General features: G+C 40.0%; 1 protein-coding gene across 3 annotated transcripts in view; it reads right to left on the bottom strand.

Moving 5' to 3' along the window:
* rarab (retinoic acid receptor, alpha b) overlaps positions 1–17,491 on the bottom strand; it is a 118,500-nt gene continuing 101,009 nt past the window's right edge. For all 3 annotated transcript variants that reach the window (XM_058769182.1, XM_058769181.1, XM_058769183.1), the window contains 7 exons: positions 13,312–13,460; positions 7,573–7,714; positions 3,934–4,094; positions 3,658–3,834; positions 3,348–3,552; positions 2,559–2,717; positions 1–2,467 (listed from right to left, as the gene is read on the bottom strand). In XM_058769182.1, coding sequence (XP_058625165.1) covers positions 2,262–2,467; positions 2,559–2,717; positions 3,348–3,552; positions 3,658–3,834; positions 3,934–4,094; positions 7,573–7,714; positions 13,312–13,460 — 1,199 coding nt within the window. In that variant the 3' untranslated portion in view covers positions 1–2,261. The remainder of the gene's footprint in view (positions 2,468–2,558; positions 2,718–3,347; positions 3,553–3,657; positions 3,835–3,933; positions 4,095–7,572; positions 7,715–13,311; positions 13,461–17,491) is intronic.

Genomic DNA, 17,491 nt, shown 5'->3' with positions numbered 1-17,491 from the left:
GTCAGAAACACACAAAACAGAAGTCTTTATTAAACATTACTCTTATCATCCAGGGACCTGACACAACAGAAACATTTTTGTGCGTTTGACTGTATAACAACTGTTAAAGCAGTACAGGGTTTGTGCTGTACGTCGTGTAATCTCTGCTTGTCATCCTTTGAGTGAGAGAAGAGGCCCGTCGAGGTGTGACGCAGTATGGCTCAAAAGCGGTGAACCTTTGAATGCAGAATCAAATGAAACGGACAGTACTGAGCGACTGGAAGAGGCTTGTGATTTTCACAACAGGTAGATAGAAGTGAATAGACTCGAGCTCTGTGCATGTCGTGTGCATAGTTGCAGTGAAACGGTTCACACTCCACCCTCAGAGGAACATGTTAAAGAGGAAGTCATTTCGGCCCACTGCACTGTTCAAAGGTTCGTGACGACAGGTTCAGCAGACGTGATGCAGAGGCAGAGCTGTTGTAAACTGGTACAATAATGATATGCTGACACTGATCCACCAGAGCTGGATTGTATGGAGCCTCCTAAACGTATTCATTTTATTGATCTGATGTTTGACTTAAAGGGACAGTTCTCCCAAAAATGAAAATCCATCATATTGTTCCAAACCTGACTTTCTTTTGCAGAACACACATACACACACAATAGAAAGTTCATATGGTTTGGAATAAAATGAGGAGTAAATAATGACAAAATGTCTCTGGTAGTTCAGATAAGACTAATTTCGTTTAAAACAAAAGAATGCTACATTATCAGAAACGTCGGTACAAGGTCTTACCTTAATAAAGCATTTCTAAGCAACCATAATTGTGAAATTAGTACTTGTTTGATGCTTGTAGACCTAAAAAACTAGGCTAGCGTTTTTACAAACCCAGATGTCTGGCGCGGATCAGTGTGTGTTACAGAGGCAGAGTTGTTTGTGAGCTTTACTTAAAGTGATTGTCACACAGAGGCAGTGTTGTTGTTGACAATTGTTCAATGATTGTTGCAGGAGAGCAGAGGCAGTGATGTTGTAAGGAAAAGAGGAGAAGGACGCGGCGGTGGAAGCATCTCAGCACACACACGTGACAGCTACAACGTGACAGATGATTACAAACAAATCTACCACAAACTGAGGTGCAGGCCAAAAAAAGGCATGACGTTCTGTTTTAAATGCTCAGTTACAACATTCTCAATACTTCTGAAATTACGTGTTTTTCTTGTGGGCATTTCGCTAAAAATACATCTTGTATTCTTTGAGAGTAATTATGTTTGGAAATCTTTTTTATTTTATCATCTGCTAATACTGTGTAGAGGGGGTCTCTGTCTTTCGACAGTTGACAATGAAAAAAAAAATTAAGAGTAAATTAAGAAACAATATTAAAAAAGCTACACAAAAGGCATTTACCACTCTGAGATCTCATACACATCGTAAGCGCAAGCTGCTTGTTTACATGAGATCCTTCATTTCTTTGCCACAACTGCCAAGTTGATCATTGTGAATACATCTCCAAATTTAACCCCATTGCATGATTTTCAGTGCTAGTGTGACGTGCCCTTGTGCATGACGTGAACAGGACTGTCTTGGAGTGAGCATAACAGTGGGTCGACCATAACTGTGTTTAACTCTTGAGAGAAAAGTGAGAGAGAAAAGATAAGAACTGTTCTGCATTCCACCTAAGACACAAAATTCAAATCTCATTTTTCTGTCAATATAGATTTCATATATTCATATATCTTTTTGTAAGAAAACAAAGAAACAGAACCAAAACAGCTGGAAAGTTCAAAATGTCCCTGACTTGTGGACATTTGACGTCCTAATGTCCTTTAGCTTGCTTTTAAGGGATTGAAATTTATAAAATAAAGTCACAGGCTCAAGAGAAAGCGTCCCTCAGACGAGGAGGAGCGCTTATCTGGGCCTTCACAGTTTGTGAGATGGGAGCAGAGCTGGGAAGACACAGTAAGGAGCCGCTTCTGCGCACACACAGGACGTTTGTTCTGCCGTCTTCATAGACCACTGCCTGCCACATGAAAAGCTGCAGGGCTCTGGTAGTCACTGAATCTCTGGTGGTTTTAATGACAGTGTGAGTTTTGGGCAGGCTCGGCCTGTGTGTGACTCAATTGGTCTTCAGCTAATGAAAGCCGGCCAGATTAACTGTTCGGGGCCGGTCAGCCCGGATCAAAGTCTACCGGAATTCTGGTTTCTGGCGCTGGTCGGCTGTGGCTTATTTCTGGTTTGGAACCAGTTTCGTTCCGTACGGAGCCCTGTCTGGAGGTGTGACTCAGGGGGAGTGAGCTGAGGGGCTGCTGTGTGCCGAGCTGGGAGACAAACTGGGGCTGCAGCTTCCTGGTGGAGCTCCTCCCCCTCCTCCTCCTCCTCTCGCCCCACCGCCACCCTCCAGACCCTCCGAATTCTCCAGCATCTCCTGAATGAGTGGAGGCATGGAGCCGGGAATCTCCATTTTCAGCGTTATTACTCGCTCGGCTCCTGATTGAGAAAGAGATTAAATAAATAAATAAATAAATAAATAAAATGTTAGAATGGATTCTGGTTGATTCAAGCTTGATGTTCAAAGCACCTTTAGCACTGATGCTCCTCAGGTCTGTGATCTTCATCAGCATTTTGGGGAACATGTGTGGTTTATGAGGCCTCCTCTTTCTCACGTAGATCTTTAGGGCCTCCAGCAAAGGCTCCTGAAGCACATCCACCTTATCCGACTGCTCCAGATCCTGCCGATCTGAGCACAAGTGCAGTGTTTTATAACATCAGCTAACAAAGCATAAAAAGAGCAATTTCATGAGTTCTAGAGAGTTTAAATTATATTCAAACATTGTCCAAATGGAAGAAAACTATTATTATTAGATGATAATTCCAGCTGATAACTTATGAATAGCAGATAAATTAATAAAAATTACTATTAAAAGATTGAAAATTAAAAAAAACATTTTGTAAATAAATAGACATATTAAATAAACAAAAATATAAAAAGGACAGATTAATCTATACATATATATAAAAAAATGAAAACCAAAAACATAGTTTGTAAATGAATAGTCTGATATTAAATATAAAAACAAAAAAGGCCAATATTGTCTGACAACAGTTATGGGGCCAATATATTGAGCATTCTTACTGTAAAACCCCCCAAAAAGGAAATTACATTAAATATTAGATGAACTTATAGTTTGGTATACAAGTAGTGTGTAAACAAGTAAAGGGCTGATAGATAAAATACAACGAATAAACCAAAAAAGTCAGTTTTATGCGACTACTGACTGAATAAAAACAAAATATGAAAACGACATTCACAAACCAAAATATGGCAAAAAGTGTGTCTGACTAGATTTGGGTCAAAAAGCTGCAGTACCTCCACACAGCAGACAGATGGCGCTGAGAAGCCCCGTCTCTGCATCATCCATCTCCAGAGGCAGCAGCTGGTTAGCGAAAGCGAAAACCAGATCCGTCAGTGGACCGAAGCCAGCGTTGTGCATCTGCGTGCGGTTCAGTGTCAGACCGTCTGAAAACGTCATGGTGTCCTGATCCGGTGTGTAGCGTGTACATATTCGCAGAATCTGTAGGCGAGAATTAAAGACACGGGTAATTTCACTGATCTTCACAAGTATCTATTCACGCACTATTTAGACACAAGAGCACATGTGAGCGTGTCGTGCTCTTACCAGAATGTCGAGACAGGCGGCCTTTAACAGGGTGATCTGATCTGCGATGGTGAGTGTGGTGAAGCCGGGCAGCTGCTTGGCGAACTCCACTGTTTTAATAATGCATTTGGTGGAGAGTTCACTGAACTTGTCCCATAGGTCAACGTCCAGAGCAACCCTGTGGTCTGAACTGTTGTTCTGTTCGAGGACAGAGACAATGTTTGCTTACTCTGTGATTTATTTACCCATAATTCCATAAGGGTTTCACCATTAAGGGGTGCATTGCCTCTGACTTACCGTGGTGTATTTGCCCAGCTGGCACAGGGAGGGGAAGGTCTCCTGATGGGCCTTCCTAACCCGCTCGATCATCTGCTCTGTATCAGGACTTAAGATGTAACTCTCCGAACACTCCTGCTTCTTCTCTTCCTTCTTCCTCTTGTTCCGGTCGTTCCGAACAGCTGGAAGGACAGGAAGAAAAAAAAAAAAAAAAAAAAGTCAAACCATCAGATTTACCCACTCCACTATGCATAAACATACAAGTAGATTTCTACACTTTATACCAGAAGTGGCAATAAGAAAGAAAAATCTAACATCATATAAATGTGCCACAAGATGGCAGTAAAAGTCCAGAGAAAACAGCAGATCATACACAGTTAAACCTCTTTCAGATGAATGCTCTTCTTGCGGCTCGATCATTCTGGCAGCTAATTTACTTCAAAACAACAATGAATGAAAGAGGAGACGACTGATTGAGTAGGAGAATCAGAGAACATATGGGGGGATATACATACAGAGAGACAGGAAAAAAAACAAAAAACAGGCATATAGAAATACATATCTTGCAGTATTTCCAGAGAGAGAAAGTGCTGAATAAAAACCAAGTGCTTTGATGTGACAGTTCAAATAGAGCTTCAGGTAAGAGAGTCTCAATCGCAAAACAATCAGAAAAAGAGGGAAAATTCCAAGGATTTGATTCTTTGAGGTCTTCCCTTCTCTTTCCGAGACACTGAAAACATGCATTCACCTGCCTTAAAAATACAGAGTAAACTACACAATAATAGAAAAGTCATACAGAAAAGAAAAAAAACCACTGGTATATTGGATGCACTTATTAATGCCTCTAAATATTCACAGTGGTAACATAACATTGGTAACTCACAGACTAGCTCATTATACAAACACTCCAATGCAAGAAATGTTTACAACAAGATTTTGATAACACCTTTTTCCTTTTGGGTTTGACGTCAATGTAAACATATATGTGAACAACACACCAAAACACCATTAACAGTGTTTACATGCAGAGCAAAATCAGGATAACAGGAAAAATTAGGTTTTGCATAAAACCAATAGTGAGCTACCCCTGAAAAAGACCATTTTAGGCATTCAGTATTATTCAAAAGTCAGTAAGATTAAGAAATTAACACTTATTCAGCAAGAACACAAATTGATCAAAACTGACAGTAACGGCAGTAATCTCAAAAGGTTTAAATTCAAATAAATGCGTTTGAACTTTCTATTCAAAGAATCCTGAAAAGCACAACTTTTCAACATTAATACATGCTTCTTGAGCAGCAAATCAGCTGATTAGATTGATTGACAACTGCTGATGATTCGGCTTTGCCATCAAATAATACTTTTTACAATATATTAATAGATAAAACTTATTTTAAAATGTATCAATATTCCACAATATTATTGTTTTTACTATATTTCTGATTAAATGTAGCCTTGGTGAGCATAAGACTTTGAAAACATGTACGGCTATATTTTTTAAAATATCTTACTGACCCCAAACTTTTGAACAGCAGTGTTTTTGATCTTACATGTTAAAATTTCAAAGATGAAGTCAGTCCTTCCAGTCACACTTGGCAACCACTTGGGCCAAAAATATAATTCCATGTCAATCTCATGCCATCAGTTGAATCTACATTTCTGTATCGAGCCAGTCAGGTTGCTGAAACAATCAATCTTTTGATAGTGTCCCAGTATTTACACTTTTCAGGAAAATCTGAGGTAGAAGTGGTTTACTTACAGTTGTTTTTGCACATTAAACTGGGATGAGAAAATATTAAATGACACTGAAGAATTGCAAACTTCACTGGTAAAAATAATCAATGTAAGATCGTGCATGTAAACGCACTCATTGTGTTTCATCACACACACACACACACACACACACACACACACAGATGTGCTGATGGTGTGCAGCATGCAGAGATGAGAAATGAATGTTGGTGGTTGTTAATAACTGTGACAAACGACCTCTGCTTTCACTAAAATCCAACCTAATCTAATCACGTCACATGACAAATATCAGCCCGCTTTAAAGAGCTTTAAACAGGCTCTCCCTCTGCGCCTGCATTCCTCCCTCCTTCCCTCTCTCAGTCTCGGTTTTCCTGGAACCTCACAATCTCTCGGTTTTCTTGTTCTCACAGCCTCAATCACTCCTTTATCTCATGTTTTCTTGCTGTTTTTGGTTAGGACTCCTTCCTTTGTCTAAAGATAACTCCACGGCTCTTCTTCTCCCTCCTCCACACGCACGCAGGGGAGCGAGCGAGAGGGTGGTAAAGGATGATTCTCCCTCACTTCTCCCCACAGCCACATATTCATTTCTCCAGAGGGAGCTGGGTGCCAGCGTGGGCTCAGAAAACACAATCTAATGGAGCCATTAAAGAACTATTAACACAGGGAGGTAATCTTTCACGACACGACATGTGCGAAAATACGAAACCTGCTTGCAAACAACTTTATGATGACAAGAGCGCGCCATCATATCCGGGCCGAGAGAATGAAATCTGTAAAATAGCAAATCTGGGGCAAAGATTTTATGATGGAAAAAGCTATACTATAGTTCAGTACAGCACAGAAATGAAAGTGTACACACTTTCATGCTAATAACAGAACAAAAGTACATACAAATCTAATCCATATTTATTCTTAAAGGCAAAAGCAACTGAATTAAGTCCTGCTGCAACAGATACATCAGACAAAGTGATAATAATGTGCCACTGTATGACTTAGAGAAAGCCGTTATGAAAAAAAATGTAGATGATATTCATTTGTCCTAACACAAAATCATACAGACATCTAAAAAAAACAGCAAACCTCCTCATTACATGCTTGTACCCAAGCCTGTAACACAAACATGCTTTAACATCACTATGAAATATGACAATAACCAGTGTGCTTTAAATAATGCTGGCAAATGTCATTTCACTGGTCATCCGTGCAGAGCGCTTCAGCATCTGTCCAGTAGGTGGTGACAGCAGGACCAGACAGACAAATGTCTGAGAAGAGGCCTTCCTAGCATAGTGTACTAAACATATGCTGTAGTATGCAGTTCTGGTTGTACAAAATGGTACAATAGCAATTCAAGTCTCTTATGCTCACCAAAGCTGCATTTATTTGATCAAAAATACAGTGAAAACAAATATTGTAAAATATTTAAAATAACTACCTTAACACATTTTCAAATGTTAATGTAAATTTTCAGCATCATTACTCCAGTCTTCAGAGTCACATGATCCTTCAGAAATCACTCTAATATACTGATTTGCTGCTCAAGAAACATTTCTTATTATTAATGAAGACAGCTGTGCTGCTTAATACACCGGTGTGACAAAAATATAATAAGGATGTTAATACTTTAAATACTGTACTGTAAATTCCAGATAATATTTTAAACATTTCATTTTTTTTCACTTTAAATGGGCCTTTACACATAAGAATGTATACAGGTGCCTTTATATGTTAGGAAGGGGGTTTCTCGCAAGGGGACCATCACAATTGTGAGTACCGTGGTACCAAAACGTTAATACACTAGAGCAGCACAGTAAGTCTCGACACCTTTGACAAATGAGTTTCCATGACTTGTCCAGTCATTCATGATTAAGGGACATTTAGTGCATGTAGTGTAGCAATAAAGACACTTACATTCTTTAGACATGCCCACTTCCAGGCACCTCTGCAGCCGGCAGTACTGGCAGCGGTTTCGGGTGACCTTGTTGATGATACAGCTCTTCTCTCTGTGGCAGGTGTACACCATGTTCTTCTGGATGCTCCTTCGGAAAAAGCCCTGAGGAGAAAAGCAAGCACAGAGGTTTACTATAGCGGGAAGGTTTACAAATGACACACGCAAGCGAATTAACACCAGTTATATAAAGTCACTAATGATTCACCAGATATTCATATATTCACATTATGCATATCATCACTATACACAAACATGTGTATACGAATAAATAAAGGCTGTCACGAATAAACAACCATGGCATAGATACAGTTCTCTCTCACACACACACACACATTATTTCTTGGCATAATGACCGGCTGAGCTCGGTTTAGATTCGGCTGCATTATGGCTGCTGGGTATTATCTCCCAGTTCAAGTGCCCAGAGGTTCCTATTGGCTAATACCCAGCAGGGCTTAACCCACATAGACTCGAGCGAAGGGATACAAACTAGAGAGATTCACATTATTCTCCTGATCTTAATTACTGCTTGGTCAGACTCTCGAGGGCAGAGAGTCAGTCCGAGGTCACAAAAGTACATGGCAAAAGCAGGAAAGATGCAGCTGAAGCTACATACGATCAGAGAGCAGATGCCAAACAGTGATTGCGTAGGCTTGTGGAAGGGATTTCAGCTTCTGTGCTGCAACCACAGCTCTCTGGCTGAGGATTAAACGGTGAAAGCCTCACTCGTGACTGCCGCTGGGCACGTGGGTATCAGCGGGGCTCTGCAGGATTCACTGACTGGGCTGAGCGGGAACACAGTATGTGGGTTCAATGCTTCAGTGTGAATACGTAATGGAAATAAGATCCGGAGTTACTCCATGTTGCAGATTTATACCTGACAATATACATTTTATAAAAGCCACATTCACACGTTATTAACAGGGATAAACACAGAGCTGGGAAGATTACTTATAAATTGTGGCAAGTTACTGATCACAGATTACATGATGAAAACTGTAATTAGTAGCGCAATCTAGTTTACTCATTTTAGGTAATGTAGTCTGACTACTTTTTAAGATTACTTTTAGATGATCAAACTTGTTTTAAACTTACCGTTAAATGTACCATTTCCTTCTTTTCTGTCCTGAACAGAGTCAGACAAATGACATAGTAGGATGTTTAGAATCAATACATTATGAATATTTTACTGACATTGTGTGAATATGTAATCATGTAATCAATAAAATGTAACCGTAATCTGCATTTTAAAGTGTAATTATACCCTAATTACAAGTACTTAATTTTTGCAGTCTGATTACATAATCTAGATTAAAAACAAGTGTTTTTGGAATTACAGCTTGCAGTAGGAAAAAAATTAAATAAATTTTGAGAATTACTAAAGATCGCTAAACATTCTTATAGATTACCTTGGTCACCACTGAACGCGTATTTGATCTTTAAAAATACCAATTTAATAAAAAAAAAAAAAAAAAAAGTAAGAAATAGGGGAAGAGTACACATAATTAAATACCCCAAATTTACCAAAAATACAATTTAAAAAAGCAAAACACTCTAATACTCCCTGATAAGTGATACATTAATAAGTGATACTGCTATGACTGGTGCTATGTTGATATGATTATCTATTTACACATGAACTGTATCTAAATATGAATTCTAGTCATGCTACTGTTTTCAAAGCAAGCCTACAGTAAAAACAACATCGTCCCTCTCTGGTTTAGAAACGATAATCCCAAAGGCTTTTAGTGGAAAAGCCTTCAACATATCAGGTCACCCAGGGAAGCTTTTAGTATGTGTGTGCTTTTGACAGGTCTGTCCAGTGGCTGCCATCTAAAAACACTCATGTCATTTCACTGAAAGCGTGTGTCCAAGGACATGTCCCGCATGCTGAAAGGACATGTCCCCCTCACACTCGGTCTCGGCTATGAAAAAGTAATAAAGGAAAAGGTGAGCATGGCAGATGTGTGACAGAACGTGTGCTCGCCTTACCGAGCCGAAATGGTTTTCTAATGCGCTGCCCAGAGGCCTGATCTCCCTACAGAGGAGCTCTCATTCATCGGGCATGTTTTATTCATGCCAGCTCTGATCTTCTGGAGGTCATTGTCGGAGGTCATTGTGGTAGATGCAGATGAAACGCTTCTTCCTGGACCAGTATCAGCAGGTCAGTCACTGCTGTAGATGCACTACATGAAGTTGCATGCTACTTCTTGCACATTTCTTTTTCAGTTCATTTTGCTTGTAAAGTTTGAAAACTCAACCACTTGTATAATAAAAGCAATACATTTACACTGACTTTGCACAGCCTTCATAAAAAATGTAGCACAATTCAGCTGAAAATAAAGCATTAGCTCTATACTGCCTCGGAAAATGTGTTTACATCAGTAGCCAAATATCCCATGAATCCTGAGCGAAGGTACCCTTTGTACAGCCGACAGCCGTCTCACCTGCAGAGTTGATTCATTGATAACAAACCCATGACAAAAGTCACACCAGTCCACAATCAAAAGGCCTCTTTTTCTCGTCCTGCTTCACTCGCTCTGCGCCGTGCCGCTGTTGGTCGGGCCTGAAAGCCACAGGAATGAAGCTCAATATCATCACAAGGTGTGAAGAATGCTCTGGCAACAGAGGGGCAGCTGGGTAATTCCACCGGATTAGGGGCTGCAGCAGTGGCCCATTGAGAGGAGGAAAGGGTAATGGCTGCTGAAAATTCAGCTTTGCCATATCAAGAATAAATTACTTTTTAAAATATATTTAAATAGAAAAGAGATATTCAAAATTGAATTAGTATTTCAAAATTTTTGATCAAATAAATGCAGCATTTGTGAGCATAAGAGGCGCCTTTCAAAGACTTGAAACAGTTTAAATATTTCAGTATAAAATTACTTCAATTCAGTAAATCATGCATTTAATGTTTTAATGTAATTAATAAAGAAAACACTCAATTAAGAACAAATAAATTAAGAGCAGTGAGCTGCTTTCACTTTTTATTTGCAATATCAACAATAATAGAGAGCGGCAGATCTAGGCAGCATTTACATGGCACAGATTCAATATTTTGAAATACATTTGTGACATAACATAAAAGTCCCTTTACGCAAGTCATTTCACTCGGTGGCCATCTTTGAAACGCCTCTCGGGCATTCACGTGCAGCTCCCAGCTCTCTGAACAGAGAAACCAAACTTACGATTAAATTTCATATTTCAAATCACCAATGAAATCTAACAACAACTGTCCCATAAATGTTGTTTCATATGCTAAAATAGCGTTAAAGCTTATTTTTCAGTCTAGGCGAGCCAGTGTGCATATAAAGTCCTAATCGCACTTCTCAGAGCATCTCACGGCACTGAAGTGACGCAATTATTTTATCAATTGCCGATTGGCTCTTTTATTGAGAAGGCGGGACTATTACACCACTATAAGCCACCACTCATCAAACAGATGGGGCAAAATTGATTGGTAGTTGATACAAGAAATCCTTGTTATTAATCAGCCTTAATAAAAACAAAAACAAAAAGAGTTTTATCCAGATTTAAATTAAGAATAAAACATATGGTCAGAGACATGGATTCGAAAGCGTAGAAGCAGACATGGATGAGGTAGAGGACATAATGGATGCAGGACTGATCGGTGATCCTAATCTCTCACTAGGCATCACCTGACCTCTGCGAACCCTGGACTGACCCAGTCCTGACCTGCCGGGCAGATCCTGTGAGCGGAATGCAGCAGAAGAGGGCAGGAAGGAAACGGTTTGAGGCCTGCTGTGGCTCTCATTGGCAGGAGTGCTAAGCCTCTTTAGTGTCTCCACTAATCCTGGACATGAGTACAAACCCCCAGGCGCACTGAGACAACGGAGGAGCAGTCGTGTGTTTCTGCTTGTACAAAACGTGCACTATTTCAAATGGATTTGGAGCGAAGAGACCATGAGATCAAAATAAGGCCGTCTGTCTGTTTAGCTTGACTAAGTGGTTGTGCGTATGATAGTTACTTGTGCTTAGTAGCCGTGAAGATTTAAACGAAGATTCAGACCAGCAGCCGTTACAAAACTTAGTGAGCTGGCTACCTAGGGAATATTTTAGATGTGCTTCAGATATAAAGCTTGTCCCAAATGGTAAACAACAAAATTATGCAGCATGCCATCACATGGAGTGTACTTTGAAAGTATGTGCGTTTGGCTGTACACATACGGCAAACATTCACATCAAAATTGAAGTATACTTTGGGCTAAGGTGACCAAATGTGCCACATCCTGGGAACACGTTCTGACCAGGATTTCTAAATGGCCTTAAATAACCAGGTGTTGGTTGTTTGCGCTGCGCTGATCGATCTTTATATGACATTAAAATATTGTGAGAGCTATAGACCAGAGCAGACGGCTCCATGCTTTCGAATCGCTCTCGCTGTATTTTGATGTCATACAACGATCGATCAGCGCAGAGCAAACAACCAACACCTGGTTATTTTAGGCCATTTAGAAATACTGGGCAGAACATGTCACCGGGTAGTGGCACGTCTGGTCACCTTACTTTGGGCATAACTAGTGTGCTAGGCAGCAGTCAGCTCACTAGAGTTTGGATCACAGCTAATATACCAAAAACAATCAAAGGTTGATTTAAAATCAGTCCCTAATAAGTCAGTTTCAACCACCTTTGTTAAAATGGTAGCTACACAAAGGGTTACCTTCAATGTTGACTACAACACAGCCTTGCAAAAAAATAGAAATGCAAAAAACTGACTTAAGGACATACAGCCCAAATGCTGACTCCTCTCTTTGTTCATCTCAAAGCAGACAAGGCTGTAGGGGCGAGAGGAGGAGAGTGACGGGTGCTTTTTGAAGGGAAAGGCGAGTGCAGATATGTCCTCCCACCATTCAAAGGCAGCGAGAAAGGGAGAAGATAGCACATGCAAATTTAATGAAGTCATGTTTATTTCTCAGCGATCAGCACTGCGTGTATGCGTGCACCTGCGCGTTCTCCACCCACGCTTCCCTGCGGCTGCGCTCAGATAAGGGGGCTTTGTAACTCTCATAGTTCAACTCCAAACCCCTGTGTTTCTCTTTCTCAGGGAGACACCGTGTAGATCATACATTGTATACACTACCAGTCTTCAATTATTAATTAGCACTGAAATAAAAGGCTAGAGTGCACCCATGTGCCCCCCACCAGTGGCAGTGCTAGAAAACACCCATGGGATGACCGAACCCCAAAAGATATTTTGCTTAAAAGGATATACCAAAAGCAGTAAATTATGTGTTTGTGTGTGAATTTTGGAATTCACAATGTATTTGTATATTACTATCTGATGCATTTAGTGATAGTACATTGTAATAACTCAAATTACTACATTTTTTTAGTTTGCCAATTCCCTTTAATATCAATAAATAAATCACTAAATTCAGAGATTCATGTTTCAAAAGATAAAACCAGTGGCCCCAAAAAGTGTTTGGATATTTAAATGGCTGAATGCCTTTGCATTAACAAAATATAAAAAAACAAGTGTGGCTTATTTTAAAGAAATATAGCATAAAAAAAACTTGAATTAACAGACCACTCGAATTAACAGACATGCTTTAACTGATTAGCCCAAAATGGCCATTAGTTTGTATATTTCTTTGCAGACGCCAATTTGATATTGTGTGACTAAAGCATCTAAAAACTTTGAGGCCTCAATCCTGCAAAACTGGGATGGGATAGATTCTTACCTTGCACCCTTCACATGCACTAACTCCATAATGGTAGCCCGAGGACTTGTCCTGGCAGACGAAACAGGGCTTGTAGACCCGTGGTGGAGGCGGTGGAGAAGGTGGGCTGGGTACGATTTCCTCTGAGCTTGTGCTCTGGGTCTCCACAGCTACAAGAGAACAGAAACAGCCTTTAGTTTGACTCATTAATGCGCCATAATTTCCTCATGTGGGTTATTAGGATCCTTTGAGAAAACTGCACTTTGTGTTTTAGCAACAGTCTGCAGTGACATTCAACATTCAAAAGATCCCTCCGCTCCCCAGGAAGGCTCAGCGAGGGAGCGCTTGTGCATCCCGATGAGCAGCTAAGGTCAAGCTTGTCAGGAGAAAGTCTCCATTCCTGGAGCGAGGAGACAGATAGGCTGGTGCCACGCTCTCCTTACACATTCGCTCTCGCGTTCCTCCCAGTTTCAGCTGCTACCGACTGGGACGAGTGCCAGCCTTAATTAATAAAGTCATGACAGTCAGCCGGGGTGTGGAGGGAGAAACCGCACGCTGTGCTTGAATGGAGGGGGCGCCCGAGCCGCACGGCACCGTCACAGAGCTGCCATGACCGAGAGCTTATGAAACAACTGCCATTTAAACAGCAGACCATGAGGGAAACTCAAAACGTCCTCTCCACACGTCAAGGGCACAAAACGACAAGCACTGAATTTTGAATAGCTGAAATTCTCCACATTGCTTATGTTTCCTCATATGAATATGCCCACATGTAAATGACCGTCTGCATGGTGGCCATGATGGCACCGGTATATTTTCAAAACAAATGTACACAGACACATTCACTCCTCAACCCTCATGTGTCTCTCCCCCGCTGCCATCCTCTCCTTTCCCGCTGTGTCTCTCACAAATGCCATGGCGTGAAGAAAAATGAGAGATGAAGACACAGGTTGCTAGTGAAGGAGAACATGTTATTATGTGGGTGCAGTTAGCAGGTGTCAGTAATCAGAGTTATGCAGAGTCTCAGATATTGTTTCAATAACCGTAATAGATGTTGAAAAGGATCAGATCTCAGCATTAAAGGCACAGTTCACATATAAATGAAAATAGTGTCATTTACTCGCCCTCAAGTTGTTCCAAACTTCTGCTAAAGGCAAAAGATGATATTTTGAAGAATGTGGGAAACTAAACAGTTGCTGGTAGCCATTGACTTTCATAGTATGGGAAAAATACTATGGAAGTCAATGAGGACCAGAAACTGTTCCATTATTTAGCATTTTTCTGACCCGTTCTCTCTGACCCTTCATTATATTATTATATGTTTGGATTTTCTTTGCTTTGTCATCTCTTATGCTCACCACAGCTGCATATATTTGATCAAAAATACAGTAAAATAGCAATAGTGTGAAATATTACAATTTAAAAATTATTTTTATTTTTTAAAAAGTGTAATTCATTTGTGTGATGGCAAAAACATGATCAATTAGCTTAATGTATCAAACAGTTGTGCTGCTTAATATTTTAAGGAAACTGATACTTAAGTTAAAATAGAACAACATTTACTTGAAATGGAAATCTTTTGTAACAACATAAAAGCTTTCACTGACAAAAATCTTATCATGTCTTTAAACAGAGTATCCAACACCAAATATCTTCTGATCAAGCAGTCAGTTATGGCTGTGTGGTAGAGACAGGCAGTGAGGTTTGCTTTTTTTGCTGTTTATGGTTTGATATGATATCTGACTCACAAATCAGTGTTTGCGTTCAGAGAGACAATTAACCTACAGCATAGTCCCCAACTCACAAATGCAAACCGTGGGGCCACCAAACAAATGTCTGAATGATGAAACAATGCCCTCTTTAAGTATAAGAACATTGGTGAAACATGTTAAACAGTGAGTTAGGTAGATCTCTCTCATCTTTGTCTATTACTAGTAGAAAACGAGGCACACTACACATGCACTGTTGCTGAGCCAGTGGGCAACCGTCTGCGTCTATTTCCTGTGTTCAGAAAAAGCACAGTCAAAGCTAAAAATACCCACCCTGGCACCAGCAGAGTCAGATGAGGATGTTGAGTTCTTATCTCTTTCCACACACAGACAGCAAACGTCCCCACAAACGCAAACACTATTCCCAGCGCATGACACAACCGACTTCAATGCAGTGTGCTGAAAGCTGCCAACCAGTTTTATTTAGCAAATGAGGAAAGAAAAGGAGAAAAATCTCCAATAAATGTGGGGAAACTACAAAAGAAAAACAGACCCATGAAGGGACAGTTATGAAGAATTACAAGCAACAATTTGGGAAATGCAGGGTTTTCCCAAATATACAGAATGCACCTTCTGACCAATTCATTTCTAGCCACTGACAATTCCAGTCAAACACTGGATAAAAATAAACGTTTTACAGAAATGACACTCAAAAAGCTATTTCTTGCTAATTTGAAATGAGAGATGAGGGAATGAGAGGGAAGAAATTTGCATGAATTTTCCAGTCCTGGGAGCTACAATTTTATTATTCCCTACAAGTTTCTAATAATTCCTGTTTTTTTAATGACTATGGTAACTAGGTCGACCAATATTGATTTTTGTATTTTATTTTTTATGACAGATGCTGAGATCTTAATGGGGTCATATGATGCGATTTCTATTTTTCCTTTTCTTTAGTGTGTAATGTAGCTGTTTGTGCATGTATAAGATCTGCAGAGTTAAAGCTCAAAGTCTCCCACAAAAGGATTTATTCTATCTAAAATACAAGGCTGATCCAGACCGGGCTAAAACGCCTCATTAAAACACGCCCCCACATGTGTACATCACGATGTGGACATATTTGCGTAATGCCGCCCAAATGTTCACGCAAAGAAAGGCGGCATGGTTTCAGTAACTGCAATACATTTTTGTCTGCACTTGTCGGAAGGAGGGGCTTTGTTGAAAACGAAGCGTTTGAGAGAGGCGGAGCATAGAGGAACTACAATAATGTACAGTATCTCAAAAATAGTGTTTTTTGAACGTTAAAGCATGTCAACATATTCGGTTACACCAAATAATGATCTTTAAAATAGCATCATATGACCCCTTTAAGGCCTTTCCACACTGAGCGCGAAAAAGCAAAACGAATATCGGACGCAATGACGCACTGGAATAAAACAATAGATTTCTATGGATGCTTCCACATAGACCATGAACGCACCGAAAATGCGAATGTTTTTTTCCGCACCAGTCCGACGAATCTTTTCAGTTTCGCAAAGCAAAAACACAGGCTGTCCAATAACAATTGAGCTAGGATCACGTGACCGGAGCAGCTGCCTGTTGCACAAAAGGGTGAGAGTGGTGGCGCTGTTTTGAAAACAAGTGTAAACAAACACCGAAGACGAGTATAGAAGAGTATAGTAATAGAAGAGAGTGGATGCTGAGTTCTTCTTATCGTTGGTATTTGAGAACAGATTTATTCTCACATGTTCTTTATACAGAATAGCATTTCTCCACTCATCATGTGATCTGAATTAATTTGAAGAAATAATTTGAAAATTAAATCAATATAAAAAGAACTTGATAAAACTGATTTATACTTTAGACAGGTTTTTACCATACAAAGACAAAAGGCAGTAACAATGCCTTCAAACAATGTGTTAAATTGATTAATATGTATACATTTGCAACATACATACATACATATATATATATATATATATATATATATATATAAAAAGATCTCAACATGAAACATTTGCAGATGGTACTTTAGCTTGTATTTTCACACAAAGAGAGAACAGGAAGTGAGAAAAACTACCGGCTGGCATCACACATCCTGCTCTCACGAACAAAGCTTCAAGAAGGTGACTGTTTTTAGATGTCAAACAGTTCATTTCTCTCCCACAATTATTCTCACTGTTGCACTCGTTCCCTTTCACCAAATCTCACTCGCTCTTTCTATGCCATTCGCTCATTCCCTGGAGCGCCGTCTGACCCCTTTCTGCTGTGCAGCTCCGACATGAGTGGCACATTTTCCATAACAAGGACAGAGCTCAACACGGATCCAGGACAACATCATGGGAACCGCTCTTCTGACAGCAGACACTGTGGTGATGGGCAAAATTACGCCTTCATCTACTCACACCCATACCACAATGCCTCAAACTTCCTTTAAACTCCATCTGCTCAATAATAAATAGCGTGTATTAAAAATTGAACGGTTGAACTGA

This window comes from Onychostoma macrolepis, chromosome 03, assembly GCF_012432095.1.
Source record: "Onychostoma macrolepis isolate SWU-2019 chromosome 03, ASM1243209v1, whole genome shotgun sequence".
Taxonomy (NCBI): Eukaryota; Metazoa; Chordata; class Actinopteri; order Cypriniformes; family Cyprinidae; genus Onychostoma; species Onychostoma macrolepis.
The sequence above is the reverse complement of the archived record's forward strand: the minus strand, read 5'-3'. Positions and strand labels throughout refer to the sequence as shown.